This window comes from Vigna unguiculata, chromosome 7, assembly GCF_004118075.2.
Source record: "Vigna unguiculata cultivar IT97K-499-35 chromosome 7, ASM411807v1, whole genome shotgun sequence".
Lineage (NCBI taxonomy): Eukaryota > Viridiplantae > Streptophyta > Magnoliopsida > Fabales > Fabaceae > Vigna > Vigna unguiculata.
This window is the reverse complement of record NC_040285.1, coordinates 6,461,083-6,477,973: the sequence shown is the minus strand read 5'-3', so window position 1 is coordinate 6,477,973 and position 16,891 is coordinate 6,461,083. Positions and strand designations below refer to the sequence as shown.

At 32.0% G+C, this 16,891-nt stretch overlaps 2 protein-coding genes across 2 annotated transcripts in view; one reads left to right on the top strand and one right to left on the bottom strand.

Moving 5' to 3' along the window:
- LOC114191570 overlaps nucleotides 1-13,800 on the top strand; it is a 55,723-nt gene extending 41,923 nt beyond the window's left edge. The window contains exon 17 of the mRNA XM_028080816.1: nucleotides 13,720-13,800. Within this exon, the coding sequence (XP_027936617.1) occupies nucleotides 13,720-13,785 (66 nt within the window). The 3' untranslated portion in view covers nucleotides 13,786-13,800. The remainder of the gene's footprint in view (nucleotides 1-13,719) is intronic.
- A 101-nt stretch (nucleotides 13,801-13,901) lies between these two features.
- Nucleotides 13,902-16,502, bottom strand: LOC114190338 (protein trichome birefringence-like 8). Its single transcript, XM_028079179.1, has 4 exons — nucleotides 16,174-16,502; nucleotides 15,522-15,911; nucleotides 15,170-15,322; nucleotides 13,902-14,426 (listed from the first exon to the last, which is right to left on the bottom strand). Exons 1-4 carry the CDS (start codon nucleotides 16,500-16,502, stop codon nucleotides 14,078-14,080), a joined length of 1,221 nt encoding a protein of 406 aa, XP_027934980.1. The 3' UTR covers nucleotides 13,902-14,077.
- Nucleotides 16,503-16,891: the final 389 nt, after the last annotated feature.

Sequence of the window (16,891 nt, the reverse complement as noted above, 5' to 3'; positions counted from 1 at the left end):
TCACCTTAAAAGTCGTTTTTGTGGAGTTGAGTTAGGCTTAAAGTTCATTTCTTATCACGCCCGGGTCATATGCTATTATAATTATTTCGTAAAATCAATTAATCGCACCATATTATGATATCAATTTTATTTATTATATTTAAAACTGAATTTACTACTTCATTACTTTAATAATAACATTTGCAACAATATAACCTAATTTTCATGATAGTTATTATTCTATTTCTATATTATTATTATTATTATTAATTATAACTATAATTATAATTATTATTATCAACTTTAATTATTATGATCATTATTACTATAAACTATAAGTATTATTACCATTATTATTAACTATAATTATCTCTATTATTATATTACTATTATTATTATTATTACTACTACTATTATTATTATTATCTTATCATTTTTAATAAGAACTATAATTATTATAATAGTTATTATTATTATTATTATTATTATTATTATTATTATTATTATTATTATTATTATTATTATTATTATTATTATTATTATTATTATTATTATGGTTAGATACACATCTTACTTTTATTTATTATGTAGGGATCATGTTTCAATTACTTGTCATTTTTATTTGTTTTGTTGTTCATTTAGCTTTATATTTGAAAAATTATTTTAATTCAAAAAAATAGTTACTAAAATTAGTAAAATAATAAAATTGAAAAATAATGTTTTTATTATAAATAATTATTTAAATTTAAAATATAATAATTAAGAGGATAAAATTGAAAAACAAAAAGGAACACCAAAGATGTTTATCTATTTATATATGTAGTTGAACTATTATTTTTATTTTTATCACTATGCGATATTGTTATAGTATTCATTATTATTTGGGATCATATCTCAAATACTTGAACTTTTTATTGATTCTGTTGTTCATATTATCTCTACGTATGTGTAATTGTTTGAATTAAAAAAATAGTTACTAAAATTAGTAAAATGATAAAACTGACAAATAATTTTTTATTAAGAATAATTATTTAAATTTAACACATAATATTTAAGAGAATCAAATTTTAAAATAAAAAAGAGGACACAAAAAATGTGTATCTTTTTATATATGTAGTTGTTTTATTATTATTATTTTTATAATTATGGGATATTATTATTATTATTATTATTATTATTATTAATTTTTTATTAAGAATAATTATTTAAATTTAACACATAATATTTAAGAGAATCAAATTTTAAAATAAAAAAGAGGACACGAAAAATGTGTATCTTTTTATATATATGTAGTTTTTTTATATATATATAGTTGTTTTATTATTATTATTTTTATAATTATGGGATATTATTATTATTATTATTATTATTATTATTATTATAATAGTTAGACACTCATATTAATTATATTTACCACAGGATTATATTTAAATTACTTGTCTTTTTTATTTGTTTTATTGTTGATATATATCTTTATATATAATTATAGATTATTCTTTTAAAAATTTATAATTCATAATTTATATTAATAATATTGTTAGTATTTTTAATGGTTAAATAAATATAATAACAATTATATTATTATTCTAAAAAGATTTGCAATAAAGAAAAACACAAAAGGTACAGTGTCAAAGACTATTACAATTATTTCGTAAAATCAATTAACTACACCACATTTATAATATTTAAAACTAAAATTATTATCGCATCACTTAGATTTACTATTTTATTACTTTAATAATAATATTTACAATAAAACATAATCTAGTCTTCGTGATATTTTATTATATAATATTTTAAGTACTATATTATTTTAATATACAAAATTAAAAAATACAATCCGTATTAGTATGCTAGTTTTGAATAAAAAAAATATCATTAATTAATGGTGAGAAAAATCTTATACTATAAAAAAATTGAGATAACACAAAAGAACCTTTTAAAAAATATCAATAGTGAACGGTAAAAAAAACAAAAGACAAATTAATTGAAATAAATATTTCTCTATAATTAATCCTATTTTTATAAATAAAATTCAAAAGGATGAATTAATTAATTACCACAAAAGTTAAAAGAACAAAAAAGTATCATTAATTAATGACGATAAAAATCATACACTATAAAAAAAGAAAATATGAGATAACTGTTTTCTATAATTAAAATTTTTATAAAAGCAAAAAATGGAGATAACTGTTTTCTATAATAAAATTTTTATGAATAAAATTTAATTGAATTCATTAATTAATTAACAAAAAATTAAAAAAAAATTGATAGTTAATGGTGAAAAAAATAAAAGAGAAAAATTAAAATAAATATTTCTCTATAATTAAAATTGTTTTAATCAATAACATTTAAATGGATGAATTAATTAATTAATTAAGACAACAGTTAAAAGAATAATAAATATCATTAAATAATGGTAAAAACAATCCCATACTACAAAGAAAGAAAATTTGAGATAAATATTTTTTATAATTAAAATTTTTTTATAAACAAAATTTAAATGAATTAATTAATTAACACAAATATTTTAAAAAAATATCAATAACCAATGGTGAAAAAAAATATTAAAATAAATATTTCTCTATAATTAAAACTATTTTTATCCATAAAATTTAGATGGATGAATTAATTAATTAATATAAGAGTTAAGAAAATAAAAATAATATCATTAATTAATGGTAAAAAAAAATCCTATACTATAAAAATATAAAATTTGAGATAAATGTTTTTTTATGAATAAAAGTTAAATTAATTAATCAAAAATTAAAAAAAAAATCCAATAGATAATGATGAAAAAAATTAAAATACATATTTTTCTATAATTAAAACTATTTTTATCAATAAAATTTAAATTAATTAATTAATTAATTAATACAAAAGTTAAAAGAATAAATAAAATATCATTAATTAATGATGAGAAAATACAATAATTTTTAAAAGAAAATTTGAGATAAATGTATTTTATAATTAAAGTTTTTTAAGAATAAAATTTAAATAATTGAATTAATTAATTAACTCAAAATTTAAAAGAATAATTTACTAATGGATTACCGATGAAAAATTTTGTTGAAAATTTAAATTTGTATTACCGACAAAGTCATTGATTTTACTAACAAAAGAAAATTGTCGGTAAAATTTGGTCGGCTTTTAAATTTGTCTGTAAAATCCATCAGTAATTTTATTTTACCTACATATTTTAGTCTGTCGGTAAAATTTCGTCAATAATTTCAAAAATTTTTGTAGTGTGTGTATCTTCTACATAAAAGAGATTAATCTCCAGCAATATGGTATTAAAGACTAAGGTTCTATTAAGAAAATATTTTGTCGCCTTTGTCATTGCATCGTCGCCGAAGCCGTTGTCATTGTTGTCAATTGTCACCGTCGTCGGAGTTCTAGTTCCGACAAGTGACCACACAGTTTTGAACGCCTCGGCCAAGCGACCACCATGTTGTCAACGACGCCATCATCGGAGCTCCCACACGCTCTCACACGCCTCCCCAACAATATTTTGGATATGCCATCGTTTCTGTTGCATGTGGCGGTGCATCCAGGCTCTCCTCTTTAACAACGATTCCCTTTAGTGGACTCGTCATAGTCTCCTCTTTCAGGATTTGTGATTAGTTCCTTCATTGGAGCACTTTGGACTTTTAGAGTTTCTATCTCTTCCTCCATGGCGTCTTCCACTATTTCTTTCACTTTTGATGTCTCTTCTACCTCTACCTCTACTATGTCTGAATCGTCAATCTTTCCTAACCGTGTTAATGTGCACTTGTCCATTGATAAGTTAGATGGCAAGAATTATGCGACTTGTGCATCACACTTTAAACTTTGGTTTGAGAGTCAGGGGTATCATGATCATCTTATCCTCAAAGTAACTGATATTGCTTCTGGTGATTTTTCTCGTTAAAAGAGAATTGATGTTCACTTATGCATGGTTCTCAAGAATACCATCCAATCTTCTCTAAAACAAATGTTTCATGCTTACGACACAAGTTATGATGTTTGAAAACATGCCAAATTATTGTACACCAATGATTCTCAATGTTTCTATGGTGTTTGTCATGACCTTTTTAACGTTGTTGCTCCTCGAACTCAAGACCCTATGGTTTATTATTTGAGTAAGATGAATGCTCTTTTTCCTGAATTTAATGAAGTATTACCTTTTGCCTCTATTCCTACTGAAGAAATAGAGCAATGGTCAAATTTCTTCACAGTTTTGACTTTACACGGACTTGCTGTAAGACCCGTGAAATTTAAATAATTAAATAATTAATTATTTAATAAATACGGGTAGGGGAGCCTTTATGACATTTAATGGAGATTGTTATGATGTGGAAAAGTACTAGCTCAAGTGGTTAAGAGTACTTTTAAATGTGTGAGAGGACTTAGGTTCAAGTCCTATGTATGCTTTTTATGTGTTATTTAATTGTTATTATTTTAATTATGTGCATGACCATGTTGAGTGATAATAAAACCTTATAATTATAAGAATTATCATGAAACATGAATTGGTTGAGTGGTTGTGCATTAGGATGACATTGGTTTGGTTATGAGTTCAAACCTTGGTAGAACCAAAGTAAACTTTCTTTTTGCAAAAATTAGTTTTGGCTTGAATGTGAAAGGGCAGAGGAAATCCTAGCTGAATGGGCAGCCAAGTAAGGGCTGAAAAACCATCTCATAATTGTGCTTGAATGACAATTACCACAATCAATGAGATAATTTTCGTTTTGGCCATTAATCACCCTTAATACCTAATTAAAAAGTGAATTAAGGGAGAGAAAGAGGTTTTCTGAGGCTTCCATTAGAGAGGACCTTGTGAGGAGCGAAATTCCAGAGAGAAAATTGTGATTCCGGTGTGAAAAGAAGAGTTTTTTTTTTTGGAACGAATCAAAGGGAGGACATTGGTGCTTAAGGGAAGACTCATAATTCAAACTCTAAGCAAAGAAAATTCTGGGTTAGGGGAGCTGATTAACGTCGTTTTAATTGGTTAATAATTAAATGTATGTTGTATCGTATGTTATTGCATGATCAATGTCTATTTTTATTGAATTTCGCATTTCTGGGAATTTTTCTAGAAACCGCTTGGCGGGTGATGAATTGTCGTTAGGCGACACATGCATTTTGCCTATTTTTCTGAGTTCCTAATAGGAACCGCCTAGTGGGTGAGCTTAGTTCCGCCAGGCGACGCAAGCCCCGCCACCCAGTTTTCTGGGTTGATCATGAACTGTCTGGCGGTGAAGAACACCCGCCAGACGATGCTTTTCGTTTTGGTTTGATTTTTGGGTTCTGCATGTTCTGGGTTGCTTTGGTTCGGTGGAAAAGGCATTTTAACAACATTTGGACCAAAAGGAAGGGATTAATTGTGAAAAGTCATAGTAGTGCGAAGGAATCAAATGAGATTGGCCATGAATGAATGTTAGGGTGGAAGAATTGGGGTTTTCGGAAATTGTATAACAAATTGCGTAATGAACTACAAACTTATTGGATGAATTGTGATCCTAAACCTTTGAGTCGTGAGTATTGAGTCAAAACTGAAGGAAATCAGGATGGTTGGGCTGGTTGAGGTTCGTAGGCGCAAGGGAAGGGTTGCTGGATTCATGAAACTGCAGGAACCGCTTGGCGGCACACAATTGGTCGCCAGGCGCCATACCACACAATTCACGAAAAACCCTGTTTTTCGTACTTTCCGTGGTACAGGAACCGCCGGGCGCCTGTTTTGCACCGCCAGGCGCAACCTTCACGATTTTTGGGCGCTAGGCGCCACCATTTTTTCTTGTTTGCGCAGTTTTTGTAAAACTGCATTTCCCGATTCGTTAACCGTTTGATTTAGGTGAAATTTTGACAGGTGGTCCATAACATGTAGTTCTTCACTTTGAACGGTGGAGATTGGATTTTGGAGGACAGTAGCTATAGATATACATTACTCAATATTGCTGATTTTTGAGTCTTTGAAATACATGATTAAGCTCTTGATAATTTCAAGTAACTTCTAATGAAGCATTTTTGGGTTATGTGGTAAGTCTATATCAATTTGAATGTTCCTTTGGATTAGTCACATGTGGAGAATTGGTTATTGATGAAGGCTTGTGTGTCAATATTAATTTGCATTGGTGCCTAGGATCATGTGCTTAAATTGTTAGAATGATGTTGCTTATATTTGTTTGGGCATGCGTTATTCATAAGTTAGAATTGAATGCTAGCATGGGTTTAAAGGTGGAGAATATATATGAAATGTGAATGGATTGATTTTACTTTGTTTTGGGTGCTTAAAAAACCAGTATTATCCAAGTACTGGTGTGGAGCCTGGCGGTGGTGTTTGACCGCCAAGTGATGGCTACAAAACCAATAGAGAATTGAAGTGTGTTGCGCTTGGCGATAAGGGTTGTCCCGCCAGGCGATGCTCATGGAAACAGTAGCATTAGAGGCACTTGGCGCTTGGCAGCACGTGTCCCCCGCCAGGCGGTCTGGAAGCCTTTTGCGTCTGGCGACTCGTGTGGAGTGCCAGGCGATTTTTGATGAAGCAAACATCGTGTTTTGCTTGCTTTGGATGTGGGTGGTCTACGAGGCTTTGAATGATATCTCAAGGGTCAAATGCTGGAGTATTCCTGGAGTTGTGGCTCAGGATGGAGGGTAATACGAGCATTCTTTGAGTTGTGGCTCAGAATAGCGAGTGTTCCCGCATGTGTTCTACGAGTGGTGGCTTGTAGGTTGGCAGCAACAATATCTTGAGACTATCAATCAAAGATGTAAAACATGGATTACATGTTGGCGTCCATGTGAGATGAGACCAAAGGATGGAGTTCCTTGGATTGTGTGTGTTTTGTTATATAAATTGATGCATATGTTTTATTCTGTTAGCTCACCCTATCTGCTTGTGTTTGGAGATGATCGTGTACGCGGTACACGGGAGCAGTCGATGTTGCAGGTGGATCTGGTGAGGCATAGAGCCGGAGCGGGGCTAGTTGGGAGAGGACTTTCTCAGAGTTTTATATTTCATGACTGTTTAAAGAATTTGTAATATTTCATATTACTACCCGTAGACATTGTAATTGAGTTTTAAATTTTATGGATTTGAGTTAACTCCGGATGTAATAAAAGTTTTATATTTCCCATGTTTTGGAAAATGGAGCTTAATAAATGAGCATTTAATATTATTATTTTATTTTATTAAGTAAATTCATAATATTCGGACGGGATGTTACACTTGTTGATAAATATTCATATGTTCGTGATCAAATTTTGGGTTCTCTAGTTATACCCAATTTTACTTCTACTTGTTCCACCCTTTTGAGTGTGCCATGTAAACCTTTCAATGATACACTTGTTTTTGCCAATGATTCCTTTGCTTTGACATCTCAACTGATGATCACAACCGCTTTCGCAAGAAAGAAAAATGGTGTCACAAATCTGACCATTGTGCCAAGTTCAACCACAAAATTGACAGGTGTTATGCGTTACATGATCGTCTTCCTCCATCTGATGTTGTTGCTCACACTAATTCTCCCTCACAACCATCTAATGTGGATCCTCCTTCATTTGCTCTTGGCAACAAATTTGTTATCAATAGTGAATTTCTTCAATGGTATGAGGATCGTAAGCCCGCTAGTTCCACTGCTTTTGTTGCCCACACAAGTTCATCTTTTTCTGGTCTTACTCAATCTTCGTCTATTCGTCCTTAGGTGCTCGACTCAGAAGCCACATATCTTATTAGTGGTAACAAATCTTTGTTTCCTCTTTCACCTCTCCAAATATTTACCTTATGTTACAATGACTAATGGGTCTAAGGTTTTAGCTCATGGCATTGGGACTGTTAACCTTTTTTCCTTTTTTATCCATTGATAATGTTCTTTATATCCTTAGGTCTCTTTTTAACTTTTTATCCATTAGTCATCTAACTTGTTCCCTTGCTAGTGTTAATTCCTTTATGCAAAATATTGTTTGCTTACCATACCGAAGTTCGAGACATGTGATTGACACCGGATGTGAGTCTTATGGTCTTTATCATCTCCACCTTTCTTCACATGTTGGCATAATTATGGAGGCTCCCTCTCCTTTTCATGCTCAGTTAGGTTATCCTTGTCTTGCCAAATTGCAGCAGCTTGTTTCTACCTTATCCATGTTGTCCAATTTGGTGTGAGTCATGTCAATTAAGCAAGCATAATCATAGTTCCTTTTCTCGTAGTGTCTCACACGATGCTTTGTCCTCTTTTGACTTAGTACACTCTAATATTTGGGGACCTAGTCGTGTTAAGTCTAATTTAGGTTTTCAATATTTTGTTACTTTTATTAATGATTATTCTAGGTGTACAAGGTAATTTTTAATGAAAATTGTTCTAAATTATTTTAAATATTCCAATCCTTTTTTAGTGAAATTAATATTCGATTTGGTTTTTCTATTAGAATTTTACAAAGTGATAATGATCATGAATATCTTTCTCATTCTTTTAAACAATTTATGATTTCTCATGGCATTTAGCATCAAACTTCTTGGGCTTATAAACCTCAGTAAAATGAGGTGGCTGAGTACAAAAACAGACATCTTATTGAAACAACTCACACTTTTTTACTTCATATTGAGGTGCCTTGATATTTTTGGGGTGATCTTGTTCTTACTGCATATTATCACATTAATCACATGCTTTTTTCAATTTTAGATAATAAAATACCTCATTTCATTTTATTTTCTCATGACTCTCTTCATCCCTTACCTCTAAAAGTTTTTTGGGTTTACATGTTTTGTTCACAATTTTAGCCCTGGTCTTGATAATTTGTCTCCTCGATCAACAAATGTGGTTTTTTAGGATTTACAAGATCATAAAAAGGATACAAGAATTTTTCCTCCTTATCTTAACCGATATTTTGTTTCTACAAATGTCATATTCAACAAGCTTTCTTTTTACTTTAAAAGTCATTCTCCTTCCTATATGTCTCCATCTAATACAGTCCATATTCCTAGTACTGTTAGTATTCTCATGATTTTTGATCCTCTAGTTGTGTCTAGTTCGTCGTCAGTTTCTTCTCCACCACCATTTCATGTTTATAGTCATCGACATCGTTCTAAAAAAAAACCAAGTGACTCAACTCAAGTGTCAACTACTTTGTCTCATCCGGCTTCGACAACTGAGTTTAACCTTCATCCAATTGTCCTTCGAAAAGGTATATGTTCTACATGTAATCCCTCTCCACATTATATCGCTTTAAGTTATCATAGATTATCTTCACCTTTTTATACTTATCTTTCGTCTATTTCTTTTGTGACCATTCCAAAATCTGTTAGTGATGTTTTAGGCCATCCTAGTTGGCGTCAGGTCATGCTAGATGAACTACAATGATACTTTTTCTCCCGTGGCAAAGATGACTTATGTTTGTTTATTTATAACCATGACTGCTCTTCAACAATGGTCTCTTTATCAACAGTATGTTAAAAACACATTCCTCAATGGCGATTTGCAAGAAGAGATTTATATGGAGCCACCTTCTGGATTTGTTGCTCAGGGGGAGTCTGTTAGGTTTGTATATCGCCTTTGTAAATCCTTATATGGCCTAAAATAGTCTCATAGGGTCTGGTTTGAAAAATTTAGCAACGTTGTTCAACAATTTGGTACGACTCGGTCTAAGGTAGATCATTCAGTCTTTTATCGTCATTGGAGTGTTAAATGTGTCTACTTGATAGTATATGTTGATGACATAGTTCTTGCAAGCAGTGACAACCATGGCATCTCCCAGATGAAACAACATCTTTGTGATCATTTTCAGACCAAAGATCTTGGAAAACTCAAATATTTCTTGGGTATTGAGGTGACATAATCAAACAATGGTATTGTTATGTCTCAAAGGAAGTATGCATTGGATATTTTGGAGGAAATTGGTTGATGAATTCAAAATCTATTGACACACCCATGGATCCTAATATTAAACTTCTACCAAATCAGGAGAAGCCTATGTCAGATCCCGAACAATATAGAAGATTAGTTGAAAAATTGAATTATCTTACCATTACTCGTCCTAACATTTCCTTTGCAATAAATGTGGTAAGCCAATTTCTTAATTCTCCATGTAAAGATCATTGAAATGTAGTCATTCGTATATTAAAGTACATTAAAAGATCTCTTGGAAAAAGGGTTGTTATATGGTTCCAATAACCATACAAGAGTTGTTTGTTATTCAAATGCTGATTGGGCAGGATCTCCGTGTGATAGAAGATCTACATCTCAATATTATGTCTCCATTGGTGGTAACTTTATTTCTTGGAAAAGCGAGAAACAAAGTGTTGTGGCAAGATCTAGTGTAGAAGAAGTAGAATATAGACTTATGGTCCCAACCAGTTGTGAGATTGTTTGGCTTAAGCAATTGCTTAGTGAGTTACAATTTGGAGATTTACACAAATGACACTTATATGTAACAACCAAATTGCTCTTCATATTAGTTCTAATCATGTCTTTCATGAGATGACTAAGGGTTAAGTATCTTTTTAGTCCCTGAACTTTGACCCAAAATTGGAATTCGTCCCTGACCGAAACTTTGATAAATTTTGATTCCTAAACTTTAAAAATGAATGAATATAGTCCTTTTAACCCAATTTTGTTATTTTTTTTAGGTTTCGAACGCATTTCTCAATAAATATTGAGTCGAGAATGTGTCAAACGATGTAAGCCACTCCAATATTAACATGAAACACATTCGACATGTTGAAAAAAGTTAACGTAATTGGCTTAAAAGGACTATATTCATTCATTTTTAACCCGAAGACTAAATATATTGAGATTGAGTATCATTTCATTCGAGATTCATTCCCAGCTTATTTTCACTATATTCAATAACAACAATTTCCTTGCACAATAATTCATTTGTTGCGTGACTATTTGGTACACTAGTCACATACTTTTTCCTTCTTGAGTTTCTTTTTTACTGTTATACTCATTCAGGGGGGTTAATAGTGGTCGGAACTACACGCCAGTTGAAGAAGACGAGAATGTAAAAGGGAAAAGCAGAAAGAATGGTAATGTAAGTGTAGACAGGAACAAAAGATATGAATATCTAGTTGCCTATTTCTGAGAGTTAAATTGGCATCCATTAGTTTGTATGGATTGTTGTACCCAACTTATCTTGACTGTTCTGTTAAATTGGTCATTGAATGTCACTTTTACAGGATTTACTAGCTAATGATGATGGTGCTCGTTATACTGATGAGGCTGGGGTTGAGAAGAAAGAAAATATCCTAAAAACGTCTATTGGCAGACTAAAAGAAACCGGAACGGTATGATTTAGCCTCCTGCCTTTTCTTTCTTGGAAATATTACCTCGCTTTTATTTGGTTTATGAAGTTATTTGCATCAGCACACTGAGAAGGAGAAGAAAACACTTAAAAGAACCTTGACTGACATGGCTTCGGTTGTTCCTATGGTGTCTTAATGCTTCTTCCACTGAGTTGAACACACTTTATTATTCTCATTTTTCTAATCTCAATCGTGTCTTGTTCAGCGTAGAAAAGGATACTGTTCTCCTCATGAAAGTGTTTTAGCTTGAAATATGGATATTGTTCAGCCTATTTTTACCAGTTAGTAAAAAAGCTTAAACCCTAGAACACTGGGTTGTAGAGGCTAAAATTTTTAATGTCAAGGAGTAACTACCAAAAGTTGTTATTGGATAAAAGCCTTGATAAATATCCATTATTTAGTTAGCTAGTTACATCAATATTTTCTCTTCCCTGCATATATCCCGATAGTATCTGTAATTATTAGAATATACTGCGTTATTCTCATACTTCGTCTGAAAAAAAAAAAAGATGCATTCGTTGTTGCCTCCATAACTGCTTTTTCCACCTATGTATGTTTATGCTCTCTATCTGCTGCTGTCATAGCAGTATTTGGCACCTTCAATGTAACCCTTTTTTTACTGCTTCAGTGACTGCAATCTCCCACACCAATTGGTTGGTAGGAACTTGGACTAAAATTGTAGGGGTCAAATTAGATTTGTTATATATGATTTTTTTTAAAAGAAAAACTATTATTTTTTCTCTTCTTTTTTTCTCTTTAAAACAAACACACATAATAGTAGGATTCAAAAAAATATTACTATCATTCGCTATTATATCATAATACCAATTCATGAATATCATTTTAGATAAGTCATTCGTATCTCATCAATTTGATTTGGTGGTATTGTCAAATTTGATGTCATTTTTCCCAGATCACGTTCTAATGAATTTTTAAATTCATTATATGTAACTCTGAGAACTTATATTGTCTTAATTTCTTGGTTCTTATTAAATTTCTCAAAGTTTAGTTAACATAAATGCATTTCTTTTTCATCTTCATCACAAACCTTCCTCTTTGAAAAAAAGAATCAATTTTTCTACTTTTTATCCTAATCTTTCTAATATAAATTTATCACCTCTCACCTATTTAGAAAAAATAAAATTTATATTCACAAATCACAATTATCACAATGCAAAACATAACAAAACTCATACTACTTTAATTAAATAAGCAATACTGTATAAATTCAAAACTTAAGAAAAAAAATTACCATAGGTAACGAAAAACACAAAATCCCTAAATTTCATAATTAAGGATTATAATAATTTAGGAAAAGTTATAATTAGGGTTCATACCAATTTTATAAAAGAATCCCTAAAATCATAATTAGGGTTTATATTAATTTGGGATAAACTTAATTTGGAAGAAACATCCTAAAAAAAATCATAAACTAACATACATAAATCATAATAAGATACTAACCTGATTTGTGAGAGATCATGCAACCTATCTCTTTGTATTTATCTTCTTCATACACTTTCATGATAATTTATATGGTGGAAAATCTTATAGTCAGAAAAAAAAAACTCTAATCTCTTTTATAAATTAATGTTTCTATTAAAAATTTTTATTTTATCTTTTATTATAATTTTCCATAATATAATATTAATATAAATAATATATAATATAATTTTAAAAAATATATAAATATATATATATATATATATAATTAAAAAAAAAAAAAAAAAATGGGGAGCCGTGGCTCCCTGTGATATCCTAGTTCCGCCACCTTCAGGCTTCATATAATCTCTTTGTCAGCACCTTGGAACCCTAATATTCTTCCAATTCTTAACCAAATGTACTCCCTTAATGGAGGAAACTTTTTGCGATGGGTCTGTATATTCTCTTAACCTCCTTTTGGCAAACAATTGCATGACATTTTCTTTATAGCCAAATGTAAGGACTGTCATCAACTTGAAGAGTGTTTAAATAGTAAATAGCTCCAATTTGGTGTAGAATAACTTTTCTCCTTCTTTTACATATCCTATTAATCTTTGTAATTATATTGTATTGCTATATTTCACGAGTCTCATTATATAGTAGAATTTTCCATTGTATCTATCCATATGAGAGGATGCTCCTTCTATTTCAAGAGAAATATATCTCTAGGCTTAGTACTGTTTTTGAATCAATGGTCAATAAACTTAATTATTGATCCTATATAAGCGACAGATTCTTGTTTCCTCCATTTTTTTTTCCTCAGACTGAGTCTGCCAAACTTGGCATGGTCTTCGTTTTACCCCTTTAACTCTTCCTTCTATAAATATTGAACTGGAAAAATAAGATGAAGAACGACTGCTTATAGAAGATGCAGAAAAGATTGAAGATTAAAAACCTATTGCTATTTTATGTGTGACTGTCCTTTCCTTTGTGTAATGGTCCAGTGTAACATACTAAGAAGAAATGCTTATTTTGCACAGGTTACTGCCGTGGGGCATGGTGCAATGTTGGTCGCTATTCAGAGATATGTACCAGTTCTAGTATGATACTATCACTTACGGCTGCATTTTTTTCAATCTCCTATTCAGACGTCATTTCTCCAATAACAATCACGCTGAGAGAATTTACTATGCGTTCTTTCTTGCAGATTCCATCCACTTATGCACCAGAAATGTTAGATCCCTTGAGGCAGCTTGAGAAAGTAAAGCAAATGACAGCCGGTGATATAAGCTCTGATGAGGAGGAAGATGAAGATATATAATTGATGATAAGCAAGGCCGATTTGTGTATAGCTAGCAAAACTATTCTTTGTGATCTGATGAAAATCGGACTGCTTTCTTATCCTCTTTCTGGAATTTTTTTGTTCATGCCAAATTTCCCAGATAGGAGTTGGGCATAGAGAAGTTCATTCCACGTGTCTGGCACTCCTGGTAAACACCAGTGGCTACAATCTTGCGGGGCATTAGGTGGAGTGCCTGGTTCCCGAAACTTGGAAGGGTGACCATCTCTCCTAAACTCTGAAAGATATGTGATGTTCAAAAATTGCGCTTTCCGGCTCTCATATTGCATCTCTTTGACAACACCTGATATAAATATGTTATGATATGGTTCAGGTTCAAGTGTTGTAGGGTCATTTTCTGGCTCTGTTTGTTTGTCACATTGTCCTCCATCATTCCATGTGCCATTCCTGCAATTTTAGTGTTTAGTAAAGACTTGTCCAAAATGTAAGGCTTGTATCAGTGCCCCCCATGTCATACCAAACTTCCTCCCCCAAATACATATATTTTAGATTTACAATAACAAAGTTCTGAGCATCAGTTGTTAAAGGAAAAAAGGGGGGAAGTGGGTGAATCAGGAATACTGATTTCTCATAATTGATGTCTAAGTACTTAAGTTGTGCATGTTTGGATACACGTTGTAATCACGGTGCACAAGTTCCAAAGCTTTGTTGTTACAATGTTGTAGATTTGAATTGAACGGTTCAGAAAACAAACACATTTATCATCTCTAATTTTACTCTCTTTCCTGTTATTTTACCAAAAATTATTGAATGAGTAAAGTTGAGCAATAGTTTTAAAGTGAGTTAATTAACCGTTTGGCCAAAATTATGATTGCCATGCTACATGAAACATGCTCTTACCGATGAATTCTTTTCAACAAAAGTTTGACTCTGCTGATCTATCAAACCTGACTTACTAGTACGAATCTCTCTGTTTTGCTCATTTTTGACAAACAGACTTAGATAAGTTAAATCTACACTATACCCTTGAAAAGTAACTTTTGCAGGGTGACTTGGGGGCAATAAGAATTTTGTTCAAGCGGTAAATTAAATCGGAGGCTGTAAAAAATGGCACAAAAAATTCTCTGGCGTTTCGTATCAAAGATTATCTTGAAGTGTCAGACCCAGAAAAAACAAGTCAATGCACTTACCTGAAATGGACAGGGGAAAAGCTACGAAAGAAGACGAAACTCGTAGGATGAAGATTGTTCAATGCCCATGATTTCCATGTCAGTAAGGATCTCCTAAATGCTTCTTTCACGTTAATCATCCTCACCCTCCCTCCTTCCTGGAAGAAGTTGCGCCTGCAAAATGTTAAGGAGCATGTAAGACTGTTATTTTCGATTCTAGAAGACTTTAGTTTTAAATTATTTATGGAGTAACATAAGAAAAATGATTTTAGAAAGAGTGAGAAAGAAAAAGGGTCTTTGAAAATAAGTCCGAAAGATGACAAGAAATTTGGCAAGACTAACTTTATTAAAGAAATAGTAGCGGTTGACCTACGACTTGATAGTTTTGTCTGGGTTCCACCAGTGTCCGGAATTGAAAATAAGAATATCAGCTCCAACCCATCTTTTTGAATACCAGTGCAACTCGTCAAGCCTGATAGTCCTTCTTATATGATTGGATGAGTTTATCGGTGGACGACCTATAACACACAAGAAGGGTGTTCTGTAGTATTCTACTGTCATGTTGTATTCCTGAAACCTCATGGCCAGATACCCTTTGTGTTTGCTTATGGGATTTCCATTCACTTCATGTATTCTGGAGAGGTTAGAAACCCCTTGTGTCAGCATGCACAGGAATGACTCCCACTGGTTTCTTCCCACTGAATCACCCGCAAAAACAATGCGTCCATTGCGATTTCCCTCTAGCACCACACTCGCATTGAATCTGAGCTTCATCACCATACCCCATCAACAGAACTTTCCTTTCAGCCACGATTGTGGGAATTAATTGGTCAAGTGTTGCATTATGGAAAATATTAATGGAGGAATGTGGGAGAGGATGAAAAAAACATTCAAAAACACATACAAAGAAGAGTCTCTGGAAAACTGATAAAGAATGATAACACATACATAGCCCTGCATGGATGCATGCAATGCAACAAGTAGCACTTAATGTGTATGACAAAATGCCAACATATATCACATACCGGGGAATGTCACAGTCATCAGGTTGCCATCGCCATTTGCGAAAGGTTTCATTTTTGCGTCCGTTTTGGTGGCACCGGAATCCTGGATCAAGAAAGGGACAGTTTTCATCGTATAGCCGATGTGTGTAGGTTTCATCCCAAACCCAGTGCCCTCTTGAGTAATCGCAGGTTCCGATGAACGGCGATTTCTTGGGAGCGAAATACGATGGTGATAAGAAAGCAAAACGAGAAAGAAACTGTCGATCAAAAGGGTACACGAAATTGAAGAAGAATATGGATGTGAGTAAGAGAATGAGAAAATAAATTGCCCATGTTGATTCTCTCTTCATTTTCACATTGTATTAAAACTGTGTGAGGCTTAAAAAAGTAATGTAAGGTGTTGATTTTGAGGGTTATTTTTCTGAGTCGTTGAAGAAGATCCATGAGAAAAGGAAGCACGAGTGATTTCACCCTTTTGAAAGTCTAGCTAGCCCTTGTTTTTCTCCTGGAATTCACATGATTTCATCATTATTTTTTGTTTCTTAACTATTACTCTTATAATTACATCTACAACTTTTGTTTAATTCTACCTGGTGTGGCTAAATTTTCACTAATTATGAGATTGTTGTTTTGACTAATTAAATTCATCTTCTCCTACCTAAGGCCATGAGTAATGTTGTCTTCTTTAAAGTTTAGTAAGTGTTTTTCTTTTCAATGCTTATAGAGTTTACTTAATATA

Coding starts and splice junctions, on each gene's coding strand:
- LOC114190338 (XM_028079179.1), bottom strand. CDS start 16,502: ATGAAGAGAGAATCAACATGGGCAATTTATTTTCTCATTCTCTTACTC. Junction 15,912..16,173: donor GATGACTGTGACATTCCCCG/GTATGTGATATA, acceptor GATGAAGCTCAG/ATTCAATGCGAGTGTGGTGC. Junction 15,323..15,521: donor CCAGACAAAACTATCAAGTC/GTAGGTCAACCG, acceptor AACATTTTGCAG/GCGCAACTTCTTCCAGGAAG.